The sequence below is a fragment of the Hypomesus nipponensis genome, chromosome 23, assembly GCF_054491055.1.
Source record: "Hypomesus nipponensis isolate SF chromosome 23, ASM5449105v1, whole genome shotgun sequence".
Taxonomy (NCBI): Eukaryota; Metazoa; Chordata; class Actinopteri; order Osmeriformes; family Osmeridae; genus Hypomesus; species Hypomesus nipponensis.
The window spans coordinates 11,929,721-11,948,578 of record NC_140383.1 but is presented as its reverse complement, the minus strand read 5'-3'; the positions used below and the strand labels follow the sequence as shown (position 1 = coordinate 11,948,578).

At 41.8% G+C, this 18,858-nt stretch overlaps 3 protein-coding genes across 7 annotated transcripts; all 3 read left to right on the top strand.

Moving 5' to 3' along the window:
• Nucleotides 1-1,691: 1,691 nt before the first annotated feature.
• Nucleotides 1,692-6,073, top strand: LOC146234264 (uncharacterized). Of its 2 annotated transcripts, none has more exons than XM_084689455.1 (9): nt 1,692-1,828; nt 2,599-2,652; nt 2,844-2,945; nt 3,045-3,845; nt 3,941-4,264; nt 4,379-4,726; nt 4,817-4,984; nt 5,104-5,155; nt 5,259-6,073. In XM_084689455.1, the coding sequence occupies exons 2-9, from the start codon at nt 2,620-2,622 to the stop codon at nt 5,390-5,392; spliced, it is 1,962 nt and encodes a 653-aa protein (XP_084545581.1). In that variant the 5' UTR covers nt 1,692-1,828; nt 2,599-2,619; the 3' UTR covers nt 5,393-6,073. The 2 variants fall into 2 exon arrangements, with proteins under 2 accessions (XP_084545581.1, XP_084545580.1); XM_084689454.1 differs by having other exon boundaries at nt 5,256-6,073.
• Nucleotides 6,074-7,722: 1,649 nt separating this feature from the next.
• On the top strand, nt 7,723-11,858 carry LOC146234263 (uncharacterized). Of its 3 annotated transcripts, none has more exons than XM_084689409.1 (9): nt 7,723-8,126; nt 8,900-8,953; nt 9,145-9,246; nt 9,346-10,146; nt 10,242-10,565; nt 10,680-11,027; nt 11,118-11,285; nt 11,406-11,457; nt 11,561-11,858. In XM_084689409.1, exons 2-9 carry the CDS (start codon nt 8,921-8,923, stop codon nt 11,689-11,691), a joined length of 1,959 nt encoding a protein of 652 aa, XP_084545535.1. In that variant the 5' UTR covers nt 7,723-8,126; nt 8,900-8,920; the 3' UTR covers nt 11,692-11,858. The 3 variants fall into 3 exon arrangements, with proteins under 3 accessions (XP_084545535.1, XP_084545533.1, XP_084545534.1); XM_084689407.1 differs by having other exon boundaries at nt 7,724-8,126; nt 11,558-11,857; XM_084689408.1 differs by lacking the exon at nt 7,723-8,126 and having other exon boundaries at nt 8,804-8,953; nt 11,558-11,857.
• Nucleotides 11,859-14,120: 2,262 nt separating this feature from the next.
• LOC146234262 (uncharacterized) lies at nt 14,121-18,153 on the top strand. Of its 2 annotated transcripts, none has more exons than XM_084689444.1 (9): nt 14,121-14,425; nt 15,199-15,252; nt 15,444-15,545; nt 15,645-16,445; nt 16,541-16,864; nt 16,979-17,326; nt 17,417-17,584; nt 17,705-17,756; nt 17,860-18,153. In XM_084689444.1, the coding sequence occupies exons 2-9, from the start codon at nt 15,220-15,222 to the stop codon at nt 17,988-17,990; spliced, it is 1,959 nt and encodes a 652-aa protein (XP_084545570.1). In that variant the 5' UTR covers nt 14,121-14,425; nt 15,199-15,219; the 3' UTR covers nt 17,991-18,153. The 2 variants fall into 2 exon arrangements, with proteins under 2 accessions (XP_084545570.1, XP_084545569.1); XM_084689443.1 differs by having other exon boundaries at nt 14,122-14,425; nt 17,857-18,152.
• The last annotated feature ends 705 nt before the right edge of the window (nt 18,154-18,858 follow it).

Here is an 18,858-nt window from a genome sequence, read left to right as displayed (position 1 = left end):
TTTGGCTTCATTTTTGTACAGTTGGAGGAAGTGGAGACGCGTTGTCCATCTATGAGACAAACGTATCGGTCGCGTACGCAGAGTTCATAAATCTGAAAAACTTTGCGTACTGACTTTTCCAGTTGATTAAATACGCATACTTTTACAGATTAATTTACAGACTATGAGTAAAATGTCGGTGACACACACAGATTTCTGAAATTTTAGATAGTGCCGTGCCTGTGATGCCGGTAGTGATGACAGGGTTTCACCCTGTCAGTGGCATTAGTACCTACTTTTCTCATATCACAATTGAAATTCTCAAAAGTACGTGTTCAACCTCCACATTATATAGTCATTTATGCAAATTATAAAAGCAATTTCACATAATTTTTTACCAATTCCAAAAGCTCTGGCCCAATCATGCAAATTAACCTACAATCATTTGCTGTTTCCTAGATTATCAGTTGTGTCATGTTCATGTTGTGTCATGTTAAACAAAATCTATTATAGCCTATATCCTCACAAACATCTAAACCAGAGGCGTAGCCATGGTTAGGCCTACCCAATTTGTTCAAAGGCCTACCCATCTCAGAAAAATGATGCACCGGGTGCACATTGCCAAGTAAATAAGTAAAAAAAAAATGAAAAGATGCCTATCCATATATACTACCCAAAAATATTATTGTGGCTACGCCCCTGATATATTTAGTTCATGTCATTAAATGCACAATGCTTGAGCCTTTTGTCATAATTGTAAGCCTAATTCATTAGTGCTGCATGTACACTTCTACCAAAGGGGTGTTTGTTTAGAATTTTTTCCATTTGTGCTATTCAGTGCTGTAAAATAACCTTGTATTTCTGCATCGCCCAATTCAAACTGAAATGGGGATGCATTGTCTCATTGCACATTGAATCAACATTTGAAAAAAGAAAATGGCCATTTGAACAAGGAGTAAAAGTATGACATGCAATGTATTGAGCATTCATGCATTTGAAAAATGCAATTGTAGCTAATTTTATAGGTGTATATTGTACATTGTGTTGTGTAACGGATGAGTAGATTGCGTTGTGTGTAAATAAGATCATGTTGTTATAATTGTTATTTATTGCTTATTTGCCTATACATGCGCCCACGACTTTCAACCTCTGTTGCAGTCCTGTATGGTTGAGTGACAATAAAGGGTGTGATTTGATTTGGATATAATTAAAGGTGCCTATGGAAATAAAAACCGAGTAACTGCTTCTTTTCAATTATCCGTTGAATTTATCAGGGATACACAGGCATTTTGTAAACCATTGTGATCCACAGTCGTTTTGTTTGCGGTTATATGGTTTGACTGGAGTTTTACATTTGTGCATTTTAGCAGACGCTTTTATCCAAAGCGACTTCCAAGAAGGTTTTAAATCATACAGGTGAAAAAAAAACAATTATATACTTTGTCAACATCATCTTCACACATTTTTTTCCGGTTTTGAGTTACTTCCTTTCTAAATGCACTGGATTCTTCTGTTGACTCGTTTATATTTACAGTTATGATTAAATAACGTATGTATTTTCGTCTTTGTTATTGTTTGTTGAACTGTAATGTTATTTTTCACCATCAGTGATTGACAATAGAACCGCAAGGATATGTTAACATTGGAAGTTATTGGAATAAATACGTCATAATTGGTTACGTCAAAAGTTAATATTATAAATGAAAATACACAATTTTCAGTCACCAGAAGATATTTGACCTCGATCACGTTACGACCAATGTCGCGTTCCGTTGAATAATTTACTGCAAGAGAAGAAGAAAAACACAACTAATTCGCCAATTTAAATAACCGAATTCTCAGGCTTACGGTATGTGGTATTTTATTTAATGTAATACTTAAAAAGGTTAAGTCTTCTTTTCTATGTCAGTCCATAAATGTTGATTTGGGTTCATAGTATGTGGTTCAAAAGCAATCTCGGACAGGCCTGTGCCGATATCTGGAAGTGAGTGTCACCTTTTGAACGTATACAAGCAAAGCCAGTGATGAGCTCTAAACTAAATCTTTGTTGGATAAACTGTTGCGCTATGCTGTTATTAGGTTACCCTAAATTACTGCCGTCTATTATTAATACCAATCATGCCATATCAATTTAAGTCAATTTGTGGTAAAGGCTATTTAAATGTTTGATGGACTAATGGCGCTGGTAGGTTCCCAAGATTACAATTTTCAAACATGTAGGCAGCTTATATGAATGGACAGTATAAGCTATGGTTTATATGAATGACCCATACTGTGCATCATAACATGTATTTAGTTGGTATTATCATTGATTTCCACATCAACATTTATGCAATTAACAGTTGGCTACCCTAATCAATATTCAGTTTTTGTGTACAGTTGTTATGGTTTTGACAAGAACCATGTGAGGTGATGTCACACCATTGTGATGTCACAATGTCTTAATTTTCCATGATGTCATTCCATTCTGAAGTACTAAAGTAAAAGCTTCTTTTTGTCCTCTTCACAACAGCGCCAGCATTGTAGTAAACCGTATCTGCAATAATTATCAGTAAACTGTAATGGACGTTATTTAGACATCTTTTTATAGACATTTTGATTGCCTATGTCATTCTTTAGGTAAATGACTGTTTCACCAAAATGGACAGTGAAGCAGAATATGATGAGATTCAGGTAATATTACACAGTAGGAATTTATTTAAATCTGCTATTGCTGTATACTTAATATGTTAAAGATTAAGTAACCAATGCTTATTCAAAATGTAATGTGTCTGTAAAGAAAAGAAAAAGGCTCAGAAGTCATTATTTGAGTGACATTTTGGAGATGATTATTCAGTGTTAATAGTTTCAAATGTGGAATTCAGGAGGAGAACACCAAAATGCGTGAGCTAGTTTGTGAGCTGGAGAACATTCTCAGTGAAATGCAAGCATACGAACGTCGTTTGTCAGAGCTGTTTGACGGAAAGGTATGAATGACAACAGCATTCGTTTCTGTCCTTAGCCTCTCTCATGACACTGAGCAGTTTCTCAATTGGATCTCCTTATCTCTTTCTCTCTCCGTGAAGATCACAGTGGAGGGTCTGGACACGTTCCTCCAAAAGATCCGGTCTTCGGCAGCTCAGGATGTGAGGACATGCCTCTCTCCGGCCTTGAAAGGCCTTCCTATTATGGCAACAGGGAGCATGAAGAGCACTTCCACATCATCGTCTGGACAAACCGAACCAGAGTCTTTATCCCTGACCATGCCTGACTTCACCATGGGAGCTGCGGTCCTGGTCCCAGGCATGATGACCTGTTCCCTGAAGCACCTGCTGGAGAAACCCGGAGAGATGGTCCAGCAGTCTCTGGCTAAGTTAACCATACAGCTCAGTAACCTGGGCTTTGTCTCTGTTGTGGGAAAGAAGGCTGTGGCAGCCACTTGTGAAATCTATAATCTAGTCATGAGAGTGGTTTCCATCTTCCTGTCCCATTGTGGCAACTGCTCCAGGCACTTTCTGATCTCAGTTACAGGCATGATTGCACGGGACAACATGGCCGCTGTGCTTCGGCACTTCACAGAAACAGCCAAGACCTTCAACCAACTGGGCTTCAACAGCACCTTCTTCCAGTTGAAGCCTGTGGTCCAGGCGGTGGCGACCTATCTGGGAAGGATATACCAAAGCAAAATGGCTGCTGCCTTCAAGTACCAGCTACCCCTGGCTGATGATTATTCCTCGGAGCTTGAGGAGTTTTGTGGGAAGATCGAGGCACCCATCCTTGTTGAGGAAGTCCCCAGTGAGCTCCTGGAGAAGGTGGTGGACTCAGAGCAGAAAAGACATCTGTCTGACCTCTCTTACTGTCACAGGCCTATCCTGGCCAAACAGCTGGTATGAACCTAGACATATCTAAAGTTATTTTACCGGCCTTGTCATGTTCAATGTTCATATTGCAACATGTTCTATGTTTACGTTGTTTTTTTAAGAAAGAAGAGCTTGCTGCAGCTAGATACATCATTTATTATGATGATCCTGACGAACTCCTGGAGAAGACAGAGAAGAAGTCGGTGGAAAAGGGATCCTTGGCTGCTGTCTCTGAACGTCTTTCCCTGGCCTTACGGCCTCCTGAAGCCATACAGGTTGTGGCAACTGGACACATCGCTGATGTCCGTGTTGAAAAAGCTCTGGTTAAGGCTGAATCCAAGGAGTTGGTTATGGACGGCCTGAAAACTGCAGCTTGCAAAGTTGTGGAGGACCCCATAGCAGCAGCCAATAAAGTGGTTGGCATGGACAATCCCCTTAATCCTGAGGTGAGAAATAATTACCTCAACATGGCACAGTCAACCTTCCCATTTGATGTTGAGTTTGTCGTGTTTTTTCTATTGAACTGATATATTTACCTGGTTTCCTACGACTTTTTACAGATCTCTCAGACTGAGAAGGTTGCCCTCATCACTGGCAAGGCTAAGTCTCAGGTTACTACTGAAGATGTTCCTGATGAACTCCTGGAGAAGACAGAGAAGAAGTCGGTGAAAAAGGGATCCCTGGCTGCTGTCTCTGAACGTCTTTCCCTGGCCTTACTGCCTCCCGAAGCCATACAGCTTGTGGCAACTGGACACATTGCTGATGTCCGTGCTGAAAAAGCCTTCATGAAGGCTGAAGCCAAGGAGCTGGTGATGGCTGGCCTGAAGACTGCAGCTTCCAAAGTTGTGGAGGACCTCATAGCAGCTGCAGTAGAGATGGTTCACATGACCACTCCCCTGGATACCCAGGTCTGGCATCATTCATCAAAGCTTACTTTGCTGTTCAGACAACAGTACATGTAACTTATTTAAGTCTTTACACTGATTTGCTGTTTACAGATCTCTCAGACACGGAAGGTAGCCCTCATCAATGGGAAGTCTGAGATTGCTGCTGAGGATGTTCTTAATGAACTCCTGGAGAAGGTTGTGAAAGAGTCGGAGAAGAAGAGATCCCTGGCCCTGATCTTTGTGTCTGACTGCCCCCCCTTGGCCACTCAGCTTCCTCGGGTAAGAGACAATATGGGTTAAGATTTTCTAAGGTTTGTGCACCTTGCTCTTTTTTACTAAACACCATCTTCACCTTTGGATGTTTTTACACATGTTCATTTCTGTGTCTCTGTATTCAGCTCACCGATCTTGTTCCTGAGCAGTGCAGTGGAGAGGCTGCAAAGTGTGCTGGTGAGTTATTCAAAGCTCCACGATGGCCTCCTTTTGGCCTCCATTACCTTAGTTTGAAATGCGTGAAATGAATTCAGTGATGTATGCTGTGTCTATTCAGCAGATGAAGACAGACAGGTGAAGAACAACAAGGAGAAGAAGAAGAAGAAGAAGAAGAAGAAGAAGGGAATCCGTGCATTCTTCAGAGGGCTTTGGAAGAGGATGATATGTTCCTCTGGAATCCCAAAGGATGACTGACGCCCTGTCACCTAGGAGTGTCTGTGCCCCTACAAGCAACACACAAAGTTTATTTTGAATCCAAAATAAAACAGTTATTGGCATTTCCAAGAAGTTGTGATCCATGCAGAGATGTGTACACAGGTCAAAAAGTACTGGGGCTAAATGTGTAGCGGGCTCCACGACTGTAAATTAATCTTACATCATGAACATACTCTATAGTATAATTGAACTTTTATTTCATCCTCAACATATGACATCTCCATATCTGGTATAAATCAACTCGGTCTGTGCACAGTGTAAATGAAAACTTCTCATTTGTTTTTATATACATGCAATGTGCTGAAATTTAACATGAAATCTACTTTCTTGTTTTCTTTATTCAGTGACATACATTGGTGTATAGCTGCTTGTCTATGTTACAGCCTGAAAAGGGGAGATATCAATGAAGACTCTTGGAAGCGATGCATCCCTTCTGGCAGCTGCATTGAGAATCTGTATTATTTTCAAAATGATTTACATAGTTACAAAAGTTCTTTACATTCCAAAGTCAACTTGCTACAAGAACTGCCGGCTCTGTAGCCGAGCGCATTTTCTCAAGAGCAACTGCACGGGTTTCTAATGATGACACAGCTATTTTATGATTTGCCAGACTCACACACGACAACTTTGACGAGTGTTTTGTAATTATTCTGACACCTTCAGTTTCGCCAAAGCTCAAATCCGGACCAAAGAGTTTAATTGAATAAAACATTTATGGAAGAAAGGGTTTTACCCCGCCTCTTTACTAACGGAAAGACAACCTTTAATTATAAATAAAGTAAAGTAAGCAAACAGCCTTTAATCGGCCGTGACTGACATCAACGCAGCATACTCTCGCCGGTTGTTTCATGCAGCCGCAGTCCATGTCGAATGCACCTAATGTCACATGGTCTGTCCACGGTGAGGAAGTCACATGGTCTGTCCACATTACTGAGGAAGTCACATGGTCTGTCCACATTACTGAGGAAGTCACATGGTCTGTCCACATCACTGAGGAAGTCACATGGTCTGTGCACATCACTGAGGAAGTCACATGGTCTGTCCACATCACTGAGGAAGTCACATGGTCTGTCCACACTGAGGCTGTTGTGAAGAAGGGACAACAGCGCCTCTTCTTCTCGAGACGGCAGAGGAAATTTTGAATGAACCACCACATCCTCACGCTGTTCTACACCAGCACTGTGGAGAACCTCCTGACTGGCTGCATCGCTGTCTGATACGGCAACAGCACTGCCCTCAACTGCATACGTGTTGTGTATTTTATTGTACCTGTGTATTGTCTATACATATTGTAATTTATTTAGGTGTATATTGTACATTGTGTTGCGTAACGGATGTGTATATTGCGTTGTGTATAAATGAGATTATGTTGTTATAATTGTTAAATATTGCTTATTTGCCTGTACCTGCGCCCACGACTTTCAACCTCTGTTGCAGTCCTGTATGGTTGAGTGACGATAAAAGGGTGTGATTTGATTTTGATATGATTTAAGGCGCCTCCCTATGGAAATAAAAACCGACTAACTGCTTCTTTTCAATTATCTGTTTAATTTATCAGGGATACACAGGCATCTTGTAAACCATTGTGATCAGTAGCGGACTGGCCATCGGGAGAATCGGGAGGCCGAAGCACTTTTGGGCCGGAGGGCCGCCGGCCCATCATTTTTACTACTAATAAAAATCTTTGAAGAAGATTGAGCGAAACGGTTGGCCGGCCCCCCTTTCCCCCAGGCCGGTTGGTCTATTCCAAATGAACGTCTATGCAGCCCTTAGTGCCGCTTACACACAACAGTGACAGTGACACTGACAGATCGAAAGTTAACTATAGAGACAATATAAAGATGGAAAACCACTAGGTTAAGAAACGTAAACGTAATTACCTTCACTAAACAATGTTTTACCAATTGTACAAACGGCTATGTTTGTTTGTTTTACATCAAGCTCAAAAAACTATTTTTCCCTCAAATTAGCCAAAAGAATTCGCTCGCGCGCTCGCATTAAGCGTGGAAGTCCCAAAGCATCACATCAGGCACAGAATTTGCATGTATTAGCAGGGCGCTCGCTGTGGTGGCGTATACGGGACCGGTTCTGGTAGGCCGGTCCGGAATAAAGTCCAGGCCCAATTTCTACTCCCAGTCCCGTCCATGATTGTGATCCACAGTCGTTTTGTTTGCGGTTATATGGTTTGACTGGAGTTTTACATTTGTGCATTTTATCAGACGCTTTTATCCAAAGCGACTTCCAAGAAGGTTTTAAATCATACAGGTGAAAAAAAAACAATTATATACTTTGTCAACATCATCTTCACACATTTTTTTTCCGGTTTTGAGTTACTTCCTTTCTAAATGCACTGGATTCTTCTGTTGACTCGTTTATATTTACAGTTATATCCTTGTCGTTTTGATTAAATAACGTATGTATTTTCGTCTTTGTTATTGTTTGTTGAACTGTAATGTTATTTTTCACCATCAGTGATTGACAATAGAACCGCAAGGATATGTTAACATTGGAAGTTATTGGAATAAATACGTCATAATTGGTTACGTCAAAAGTTAATATTATAAATGAAAAGACACAATTTTCAGTCACCAGAAGATATTTGACCTCGATCACGTTACGACCAATGTCGCGTTCCGTTGAATAATTTACTGCAAGAGAAGAAGAAAAACACAACTAATTCGCCAATTTAAATAACCGAATTCTCAGGCTTACGGTATGTGGTATTTTATTTAATGTAATACTTAAAAAGGTTAAGTCTTCTTTTCTATGTCAGTCCATAAATGTTGATTTGGGTTCATAGTATGTGGTTCAAAAGCAATCTCGGACAGGCCTGTGCCGATATCTGGAAGTGAGTGTCACCTTTTGAACGTATACAAGCAAAGCCAGTGATGAGCTCTAAACTAAATCTTTGTTGGATAAACTGTTGCGCTATGCTGTTATTAGGTTACCCTAAATTACTGCCGTCTATTATTAATACCAATCATGCCATATCAATTTAAGTCCATTTGTGGTAAAGGCTATTTAAATGTTTGATGGACTAATGGCGCTGGTAGGTTCCCAAGATTACAATTTTCAAACATGTAGGCAGCTTATATGAATGGACAGTATAAGCTATGGTTTATATGAATGACCCATACTGTGCATCATAACATGTATTTAGTTGGTATTATCATTGATTTCCACATCAAAATGTATGCAATTAACAGTTGGCTACCCTAATCAATATTCAGTTTTTGTGTACAGTTGTTATGGTTTTGACAAGAACCATGACGTGAGGTGATGTCACACCATTGTGATGTCACAATGTCTTAATTTTCCATGATGTCATTCCATTCTGAAGTACTAAAGTAAAAGCTTCTTTTTGTCCTCTTCACAACAGCGCCAGCATTGTCGTAAACCGTATCTGCAATAATTATCAGTAAACTGTAATGGACGTTATTTAGACATCTTTTTATAGACATTTTGATTGCCTATGTCATTCTTTAGGTAAATGACTGTTTCACCAAAATGGACAGTGAAGCAGAATATGATGAGATTCAGGTAATATTACACAGTAGGAATTTATTTAAATCTGCTATTGCTGTATACTTAATATGTTAAAGATTAAGTAACCAATGCTTATTCAAAATGTAATGTGTCTGTAAAGAAAAGAAAAAGGCTCAGAAGTCATTATTTGAGTGACATTTTGGAGATGATTATTCAGTGTTAATAGTTTCAAATGTGGAATTCAGGAGGAGAACACCAAAATGCGTGAGCTAGTTTGTGAGCTGGAGAACATTCTCAGTGAAATGCAAGCATACGAACGTCGTTTGTCAGAGCTGTTTGACGGAAAGGTATGAATGACAACAGCATTCGTTTCTGTCCTTAGCCTCTCTCATGACACTGAGCAGTTTCTCAATTGGATCTCCTTATCTCTTTCTCTCTCCGTGAAGATCACAGTGGAGGGTCTGGACACGTTCCTCCAAAAGATCCGGTCTTCGGCAGCTCAGGATGTGAGGACATGCCTCTCTCCGGCCTTGAAAGGCCTTCCTATTATGGCAACAGGGAGCATGAAGAGCACTTCCACATCATCGTCTGGACAAACCGAACCAGAGTCTTTAGCCCTGACCATGCCTGACTTCACCATGGGAGCTGCGGTCCTGGTCCCAGGCATGATGACCTGTTCCCTGAAGCACCTGCTGGAGAAACCCGGAGAGATGGTCCAGCAGTCTCTGGCTAAGTTAACCATACAGCTCAGTAACCTGGGCTTTGTCTCTGTTGTGGGAAAGAAGGCTGTGGCAGCCACTTGTGAAATCTATAATCTAGTCATGAGAGTGGTTTCCATCTTCCTGTCCCATTGTGGCAACTGCTCCAGGCACTTTCTGATCTCAGTTACAGGCATGATTGCACGGGACAACATGGCCGCTGTGCTTCGGCGCTTCACAGAAACAGCCAAGACCTTCAACCAACTGGGCTTCAACAGCACCTTCTTCCAGTTGAAGCCTGTGGTCCAGGCGGTGGCGACCTATATGGGAAGGATATACCAAAGCAAAATGGCTGCTGCCTTCAAGTACCAGCTACCCCTGGCTGATGATTATTCCTCGGAGCTTGAGGAGTTTTGTGGGAAGATCGAGGCACCCATCCTTGTTGAGGAAGTCCCCAGTGAGCTCCTGGAGAAGGTGGTGGACTCAGAGCAGAAAAGACATCTGTCTGACCTCTCTTACTGTCACAGGCCTATCCTGGCCAAACAGCTGGTATGAACCTAGACATATCTAAAGTTATTTTACCGGCCTTGCCATGTTCAATGTTCATATTGCAACATGTTCTATGTTTACGTTGTTTTTTTAAGAAAGAAGAGCTTGCTGCAGCTAGATACATCATTTATTATGATGATCCTGACGAACTCCTGGAGAAGACAGAGAAGAAGTCGGTGGAAAAGGGATCCTTGGTTGCTGTCTCTGAACGTCTTTCCCTGGCCTTACTGCCTCCTGAAGCCATACAGCTTGTGGCAACTGGACACATCGCTGATGTCCGTGTTGAAAAAGCTCTGGTGAAGGCTGAAGCCAAGGAGTTGGCTATGGACGGCCTGAAAACTTCAGCTTGCAAAGTTGTGGAGGACCCCATAGCAGCAGCCAATAAAGTGGTTGGCATGGACAATCCCCTTAATCCTGAGGTGAGAAATAATTACCTCAACATGGCACAGTCAACCTTCCCATTTGATGTTGAGTTTGTCGTGTTTTTTCTGTTGAACTGATATATTTACCTGGTTTCCTACGACTTTTTACAGATCTCTCAGACTGAGAAGGTTGCCCTCATCACTGGCAAGGCTAAGTCTCAGGTTACTACTGGAGATGTTCCTGATGAACTCCTGGAGAAGACAGAGAAGAAGTCGGTGGAAAAGGGATCCCTGGCTGCTGTCTCTGAACGTCTTTCCCTGGCCTTACGGCCTCCCGAAGCCATACAGCTTGTGGCAACTGGACACATTGCTGATGTCCGTGCTGAAAAAGCCTTCATGAAGGCTGAAGCCAAGGAGCTGGTGATGGCTGGCCTGAAGACTGCAGCTTCCAAAGTTGTGGAGGACCTCATAGCAGCTGCAGTAGAGATGGTTCCCATGACCACTCCCCTGGATACCCAGGTCTGGCATCATTCATCAAAGCTTACTTTGCTGTTCAGACAACAGTACATGTAACTTATTTAAGTCTTTACACTGATTTGCTGTTTACAGATCTCTCAGACACGGAAGGTAGCCCTCATCAATGGAAAGTCTGAGATTGCTGCTGAGGATGTTCTTAATGAACTCCTGGAGAAGGTTGTGAAAGAGTCGGAGAAGAAGAGATCCCTGGCCCTGATCTTTGTCTCTGACTGCCCCCCCTTGGCCACTCAGCTTCCTCGGGTAAGAGACAATATGGGTTAAGATTTTCTAAGGTTTGTGCACCTTGCTCTTTTTTTACTAAACACCATCTTCACCTTTGGATGTTTTTACACATGTTCATTTCTGTGTCTCTGTATTCAGCTCACCGATCTTGTTCCTGAGCAGTGCAGTGGAGAGGCTGCAAAGTGTGCTGGTGAGTTATTCAAAGCTCCACGATGGCCTCCTTTTGGCCTCCATTACCTTAGTTTGAAATGCGTGGAATGAATTCAGTGATGTATGCTGTGTCTATTCAGCAGATGAAGACAGACAGGTGAAGAACAACAAGGAGAAGAAGAAGAAGAAGAAGAAGAAGAAGGGAATCCGTGCATTCTTCAGAGGGCTTTGGAAGAGGATGATATGTTCCTCTGGAATCCCAAAGGATGACTGACGCCCTGTCACCTAGGAGTGTCTGTGCCCCTACAAGCAACACACAAAGTTTATTTTGAATCCAAAATAAAACAGATATTGGCATTTCCAAGAAGTTGTGATCCATGCAGAGATGTGTACACAGGTCAAAAAGTACTGGGGCTAAATGTGTAGCGGGCTCCACGACTGTAAATTAATCTTACATCATGAACATACTCTATAGTATAATTGAACTTTTATTTCATCCTCAACATATGACATCTCCATATCTGGTATAAATCAACTCGGTCTGTGCACAGTGTAAATGAAAACTTCTCATTTGTTTTTATATACATGCAATGTGCTGAAATTTAACATTAAATCCACTTTCTTGTTTTCTTTATTCAGTGACATACATTGGTGTATAGCTGCTTGTCTATGTTACAGCCTGAAAAGGGGAGATATCAATGAAGACTCTTGGAAGCGATGCATCCCTTCTGGCAGCTGCATTGAGAATCTGTATTATTTTCAAAATGATTTACATAGTTACAAAAGTTCTTTACATTCCAAAGTCAACTTGCTACAAGAACTGCCGGCTCTGTAGCCGAGCGCATTTTCTCAAGAGCAACTGCACGGGTTTCTAATGATGACACAGCTATTTTATGATTTGCCAGACTCACACACGACAACTTTGACGAGTGTTTTGTAATTATTCTGACACCTTCAGTTTCGCCAAAGCTCAAATCCGGACCAAAGAGTTTAATTGAATAAAACATTTATGGAAGAAAGGGTTTTACCCCGCCTCTTTACTAACGGAAAGACTACCTTTAATTATAAATAAAGTAAAGTAAGCAAACAGCCTTTAATCGGCCGTGACTGACGTCAACGCAGCATACTCTCGCCGGTTGTTTCATGCAGCCGCAGTCCATGTCGAATGCACCTAATGTCACATGGTCTGTCCACGGTGAGGAAGTCACATGGTCTGTCCACATTACTGAGGAAGTCACATGGTCTGTCCACATTACTGAGGAAGTCACATGGTCTGTCCACATCACTGAGGAAGTCACATGGTCTGTCCACATCACTGAGGAAGTCACATGGTCTGTCCACATCACTGAGGAAGTCACATGGTCTGTCCACACTGAGGCTGTTGTGAAGAAGGGACAACAGCGCCTCTTCTTCTCGAGACGGCAGAGGAAATTTTGAATGAACCACCACATCCTCACGCTGTTCTACACCAGCACTGTGGAGAACCTCCTGACTGGCTGCATCGCTGTCTGATACGGCAACAGCACTGCCCTCAACTGCATACGTGTTGTGTATTTTATTGTACCTGTGTATTGTCTATACATATTGTAATTTATTTAGGTGTATATTGTACATTGTGTTGCGTAACGGATGTGTATATTGCGTTGTGTATAAATGAGATTATGTTGTTATAATTGTTAAATATTGCTTATTTGCCTGTACCTGCGCCCACGACTTTCAACCTCTGTTGCAGTCCTGTATGGTTGAGTGACGATAAAAGGGTGTGATTTGATTTTGATATGATTTAAGGCGCCTCCCTATGGAAATAAAAACCGACTAACTGCTTCTTTTCAATTATCTGTTTAATTTATCAGGGATACACAGGCATCTTGTAAACCATTGTGATCAGTAGCGGACTGGCCATCGGGAGAATCGGGAGGCCGAAGCACTTTTGGGCCGGAGGGCCGCCGGCCCATCATTTTTACTACTAATAAAAATCTTTGAAGAAGATTGAGCGAAACGGTTGGCCGGCCCCCCTTTCCCCCAGGCCGGTTGGTCTATTCCAAATGAACGTCTATGCAGCCCTTAGTGCCGCTTACACACAACAGTGACAGTGACACTGACAGATCGAAAGTTAACTATAGAGACAATATAAAGATGGAAAACCACTAGGTTAAGAAACGTAAACGTAATTACCTTCACTAAACAATGTTTTACCAATTGGACAAACGGCTATGTTTGTTTGTTTTACATCAAGCTCAAAAAACTATTTTTCCCTCAAATTAGCCAAAAGAATTCGCTCGCGCGCTCGCATTAAGCGTGGAAGTCCCAAAGCATCACATCAGGCACAGAATTTGCATGTATTAGCAGGGCGCTCGCTGTGGTGGCGTATACGGGACCGGTTCTGGTAGGCCGGTCCGGATTAAAGTCCAGGCCCAATTTCTACTCCCAGTCCCGTCCATGATTGTGATCCACAGTCGTTTTGTTTGCGGTTATATGGTTTGACTGGAGTTTTACATTTGTGCATTTTATCAGACGCTTTTATCCAAAGCGACTTCCAAGAAGGTTTTAAATCATACAGGTGAAAAAAAAAACAATCATATACTTTGTCAACATCATCTTCACACATTTTTTTCCGGTTTTGAGTTACTTCCTTTCTAAATGCACCGGATTCTTCTGTTGACTCGTTTATATTTACAGTTATATCCTTGTCGTTTTGATTAAATAACGTATGTATTTTCGTCTTTGTTATTGTTTGTTGAACTGTAATGTTATTTTTCACCATCAGTGATTGACAATAGAACCGCAAGGATATGTTAACATTGGAAGTTATTGGAATAAATACGTCATAATTGGTTACGTCAAAAGTTAATATTATAAATGAAAAGACACAATTTTCAGTCACCAGAAGATATTTGACCTCGATCACGTTACGACCAATGTCGCGTTCCGTTGAATAATTTACTGCAAGAGAAGAAGAAAAACACAACTAATTCGCCAATTTAAATAACCGAATTCTCAGGCTTACGGTATGTGGTATTTTATTTAATGTAATACTTAAAAAGGTTAAGTCTTCTTTTCTATGTCAGTCCATAAATGTTGATTTGGGTTCATAGTATGTGGTTCAAAAGCAATCTCGGACAGGCCTGTGCCGATATCTGGAAGTGAGTGTCACCTTTTGAACGTATACAAGCAAAGCCAGTGATGAGCTCTAAACTAAATCTTTGTTGGATAAACTGTTGCGCTATGCTGTTATTAGGTTACCCTAAATTACTGCCGTCTATTATTAATACCAATCATGCCATATCAATTTAAGTCCATTTGTGGTAAAGGCTATTTAAATGTTTGATGGACTAATGGCGCTGGTAGGTTCCCAAGATTACAATTTTCAAACATGTAGGCAGCCTATATGAATGGACAGTATAAGCTATGGTTTATATGAATGACCCATACTGTGCATCATAACATGTATTTAGTTGGTATTATCATTGATTTCCACATCAAAATGTATGCAATTAACAGTTGGCTACCCTAATCAATATTCAGTTTTTGTGTACAGTTGTTATGGTTTTGACAAGAACCATGACGTGAGGTGATGTCACACCATTGTGATGTCACAATGTCTTAATTTTCCATGATGTCATTCCATTTTGAAGTACTAAAGTAAAAGCTTCTTTTTGTCCTCTTCACAACAGCGCCAGCATTGTAGTAAACCGTATCTGCAATAATTATCAGTAAACTGTAATGGACGTTATTTAGACATCTTTTTATAGACATTTTGATTGCCTATGTCATTCTTTAGGTAAATGACTGTTTCACCAAAATGGACAGTGAAGCAGAATATGATGAGATTCAGGTAATATTACACAGTAGGAATTTATTTAAATCTGCTATTGCTGTATACTTAATATGTTAAAGATTAAGTAACCAATGCTTATTCAAAATGTAATGTGTCTGTAAAGAAAAGAAAAAGGCTCAGAAGTCATTATTTGAGTGACATTTTGGAGATGATTATTCAGTGTTAATAGTTTCAAATGTGGAATTCAGGAGGAGAACACCAAAATGCGTGAGCTAGTTTGTGAGCTGGAGAACATTCTCAGTGAAATGCAAGCATACGAACGTCGTTTGTCAGAGCTGTTTGACGGAAAGGTATGAATGACAACAGCATTCGTTTCTGTCCTTAGCCTCTCTCATGACACTGAGCAGTTTCTCAATTGGATCTCCTTATCTCTTTCTCTCTCCGTGAAGATCACAGTGGAGGGTCTGGACACGTTCCTCCAAAAGATCCGGTCTTCGGCAGCTCAGGATGTGAGGACATGCCTCTCTCCGGCCTTGAAAGGCCTTCCTATTATGGCAACAGGGAGCATGAAGAGCACTTCCACATCATCGTCTGGACAAACCGAACCAGAGTCTTTAGCCCTGACCATGCCTGACTTCACCATGGGAGCTGCGGTCCTGGTCCCAGGCATGATGACCTGTTCCCTGAAGCACCTGCTGGAGAAACCCGGAGAGATGGTCCAGCAGTCTCTGGCTAAGTTAACCATACAGCTCAGTAACCTGGGCTTTGTCTCTGTTGTGGGAAAGAAGGCTGTGGCAGCCACTTGTGAAATCTATAATCTAGTCATGAGAGTGGTTTCCATCTTCCTGTCCCATTGTGGCAACTGCTCCAGGCACTTTCTGATCTCAGTTACAGGCATGATTGCACGGGACAACATGGCCGCTGTGCTTCGGCGCTTCACAGAAACAGCCAAGACCTTCAACCAACTGGGCTTCAACAGCACCTTCTTCCAGTTGAAGCCTGTGGTCCAGGCGGTGGCGACCTATATGGGAAGGATATACCAAAGCAAAATGGCTGCTGCCTTCAAGTACCAGCTACCCCTGGCTGATGATTATTCCTCGGAGCTTGAGGAGTTTTGTGGGAAGATCGAGGCACCCATCCTTGTTGAGGAAGTCCCCAGTGAGCTCCTGGAGAAGGTGGTGGACTCAGAGCAGAAAAGACATCTGTCTGACCTCTCTTACTGTCACAGGCCTATCCTGGCCAAACAGCTGGTATGAACCTAGACATATCTAAAGTTATTTTACCGGCCTTGTCATGTTCAATGTTCATATTGCAACATGTTCTATGTTTACGTTGTTTTTTTAAGAAAGAAGAGCTTGCTGCAGCTAGATACATCATTTATTATGATGATCCTGACGAACTCCTGGAGAAGACAGAGAAGAAGTCGGTGGAAAAGGGATCCTTGACTGCTGTCTCTGAACGTCTTTCCCTGGCCTTACTGCCTCCTGAAGCCATACAGCTTGTGGCAACTGGACACATCGCTGATGTCCGTGTTGAAAAAGCTCTGGTGAAGGCTGAAGCCAAGGAGTTGGTTATGGACGGCCTGAAAACTTCAGCTTGCAAAGTTGTGGAGGACCCCATAGCAGCAGCCAATAAAGTGGTTGGCATGGACAATCCCCTTAATCCTGAGGTGAGAAATAATTACCTCAACATGGCACAGTCAACCTTCCCATTTGATGTTGAGTTTGTCGTGTTTTTTCTGTTGAACTGATATATTTACCTGGTTTCCTACGACTTTTTACAGATCTCTCAGACTGAGAAGGTTGCCCTCATCACTGGCAAGGCTAAGTCTCAGGTTACTACTGGAGATGTTCCTGATGAACTCCTGGAGAAGACAGAGAAGAAGTCGGTGGAAAAGGGATCCCTGGCTGCTGTCTCTGAACGTCTTTCCCTGGCCTTACGGCCTCCCGAAGCCATACAGCTTGTGGCAACTGGACACATTGCTGATGTCCGTGCTGAAAAAGCCTTCATGAAGGCTGAAGCCAAGGAGCTGGTGATGGCTGGCCTGAAGACTGCAGCTTCCAAAGTTGTGGAGGACCTCATAGCAGCTGCAGTAGAGATGGTTCCCATGACCACTCCCCTGGATACCCAGGTCTGGCATCATTCATCAAAGCTTACTTTGCTGTTCAGACAACAGTACATGTAACTTATTTAAGTCTTTACACTGATTTGCTGTTTACAGATCTCTCAGACACGGAAGGTAGCCCTCATCAATGGAAAGTCTGAGATTGCTGCTGAGGATGTTCTTAATGAACTCCTGGAGAAGGTTGTGAAAGAGTCGGAGAAGAAGAGATCCCTGGCCCTGATCTTTGTCTCTGACTGCCCCCCCTTGGCCACTCAGCTTCCTCGGGTAAGAGACAATATGGGTTAAGATTTTCTAAGGTTTGTGCACCTTGCTCTTTTTTTACTAAACACCATCTTCACCTTTGGATGTTTTTACACATGTTCATTTCTGTGTCTCTGTATTCAGCTCACCGATCTTGTTCCTGAGCAGTGCAGTGGAGAGGCTGCAAAGTGTGCTGGTGAGTTATTCAAAGCTCCACGATGGCCTCCTTTTGGCCTCCATTACCTTAGTTTGAAATGCGTGGAATGAATTCAGTGATGTATGCTGTGTCTATTCAGCAGATGAAGACAGACAGGTGAAGAACAACAAGGAGAAGAAGAAGAAGAAGAAGAAGAAGAAGGGAATCCGTGCATTCTTCAGAGGGCTTTGGAAGAGGATGATATGTTCCTCTGGAATCCCAAAGGATGACTGACGCCCTGTCACCTAGGAGTGTCTGTGCCCCTACAAGCAACACACAAAGTTTATTTTGAATCCAAAATAAAACAGATATTGGCATTTCCAAGAAGTTGTGATCCATGCAGAGATGTGTACACAGGTCAAAAAGTACTGGGGCTAAATGTGTAGCGGGCTCCACGACTGTAAATTAATCTTACATCATGAACATACTCTATAGTATAATTGAACTTTTATTTCATCCTCAACATATGACATCTCCATATCTGGTATAAATCAACTCGGTCTGTGCACAGTGTAAATGAAAACTTCTCATTTGTTTTTATATACATGCAATGTGCTGAAATTTAACATTAAATCCACTTTCTTGTTTTCTTTATTCAGTGACATACATTGGTGTATAGCTGCTTGTCTATGTTACAGCCTGAAAAGGGGAGATATCAATGAAGACTCTTGGAAGCGATGCATCCCTTCTGGCAGCTGCATTGAGAATCTGTATTATTTTCAAAATGATTTACATAGTTACAAAAGTTCTTTACATTCCAAAGTCAACTTGCTACAAGAACTGCCGGCTCTGTAGCCGAGCGCATTTTCTCAAGAGCAACTGCACGGGTTTCTAATGATGACACAGCTATTTTATGATTTGCCAGACTCACACACGACAACTTTGACGAGTGTTTTGTAATTATTCTGACACCTTCAGTTTCGCCAAAGCTCAAATCTGGACCAAAGAGTTTAATTGAATAAAACATTTATGGAAGAAAGGGTTTTACCCCGCCTCTTTACTAACGGAAAGACTACCTTTAATTATAAATAAAGTAAAGTAAGCAAACAGCCTTTAATCGGCCGTGACTGACGTCAACGCAGCATACTCTCGCCGGTTGTTT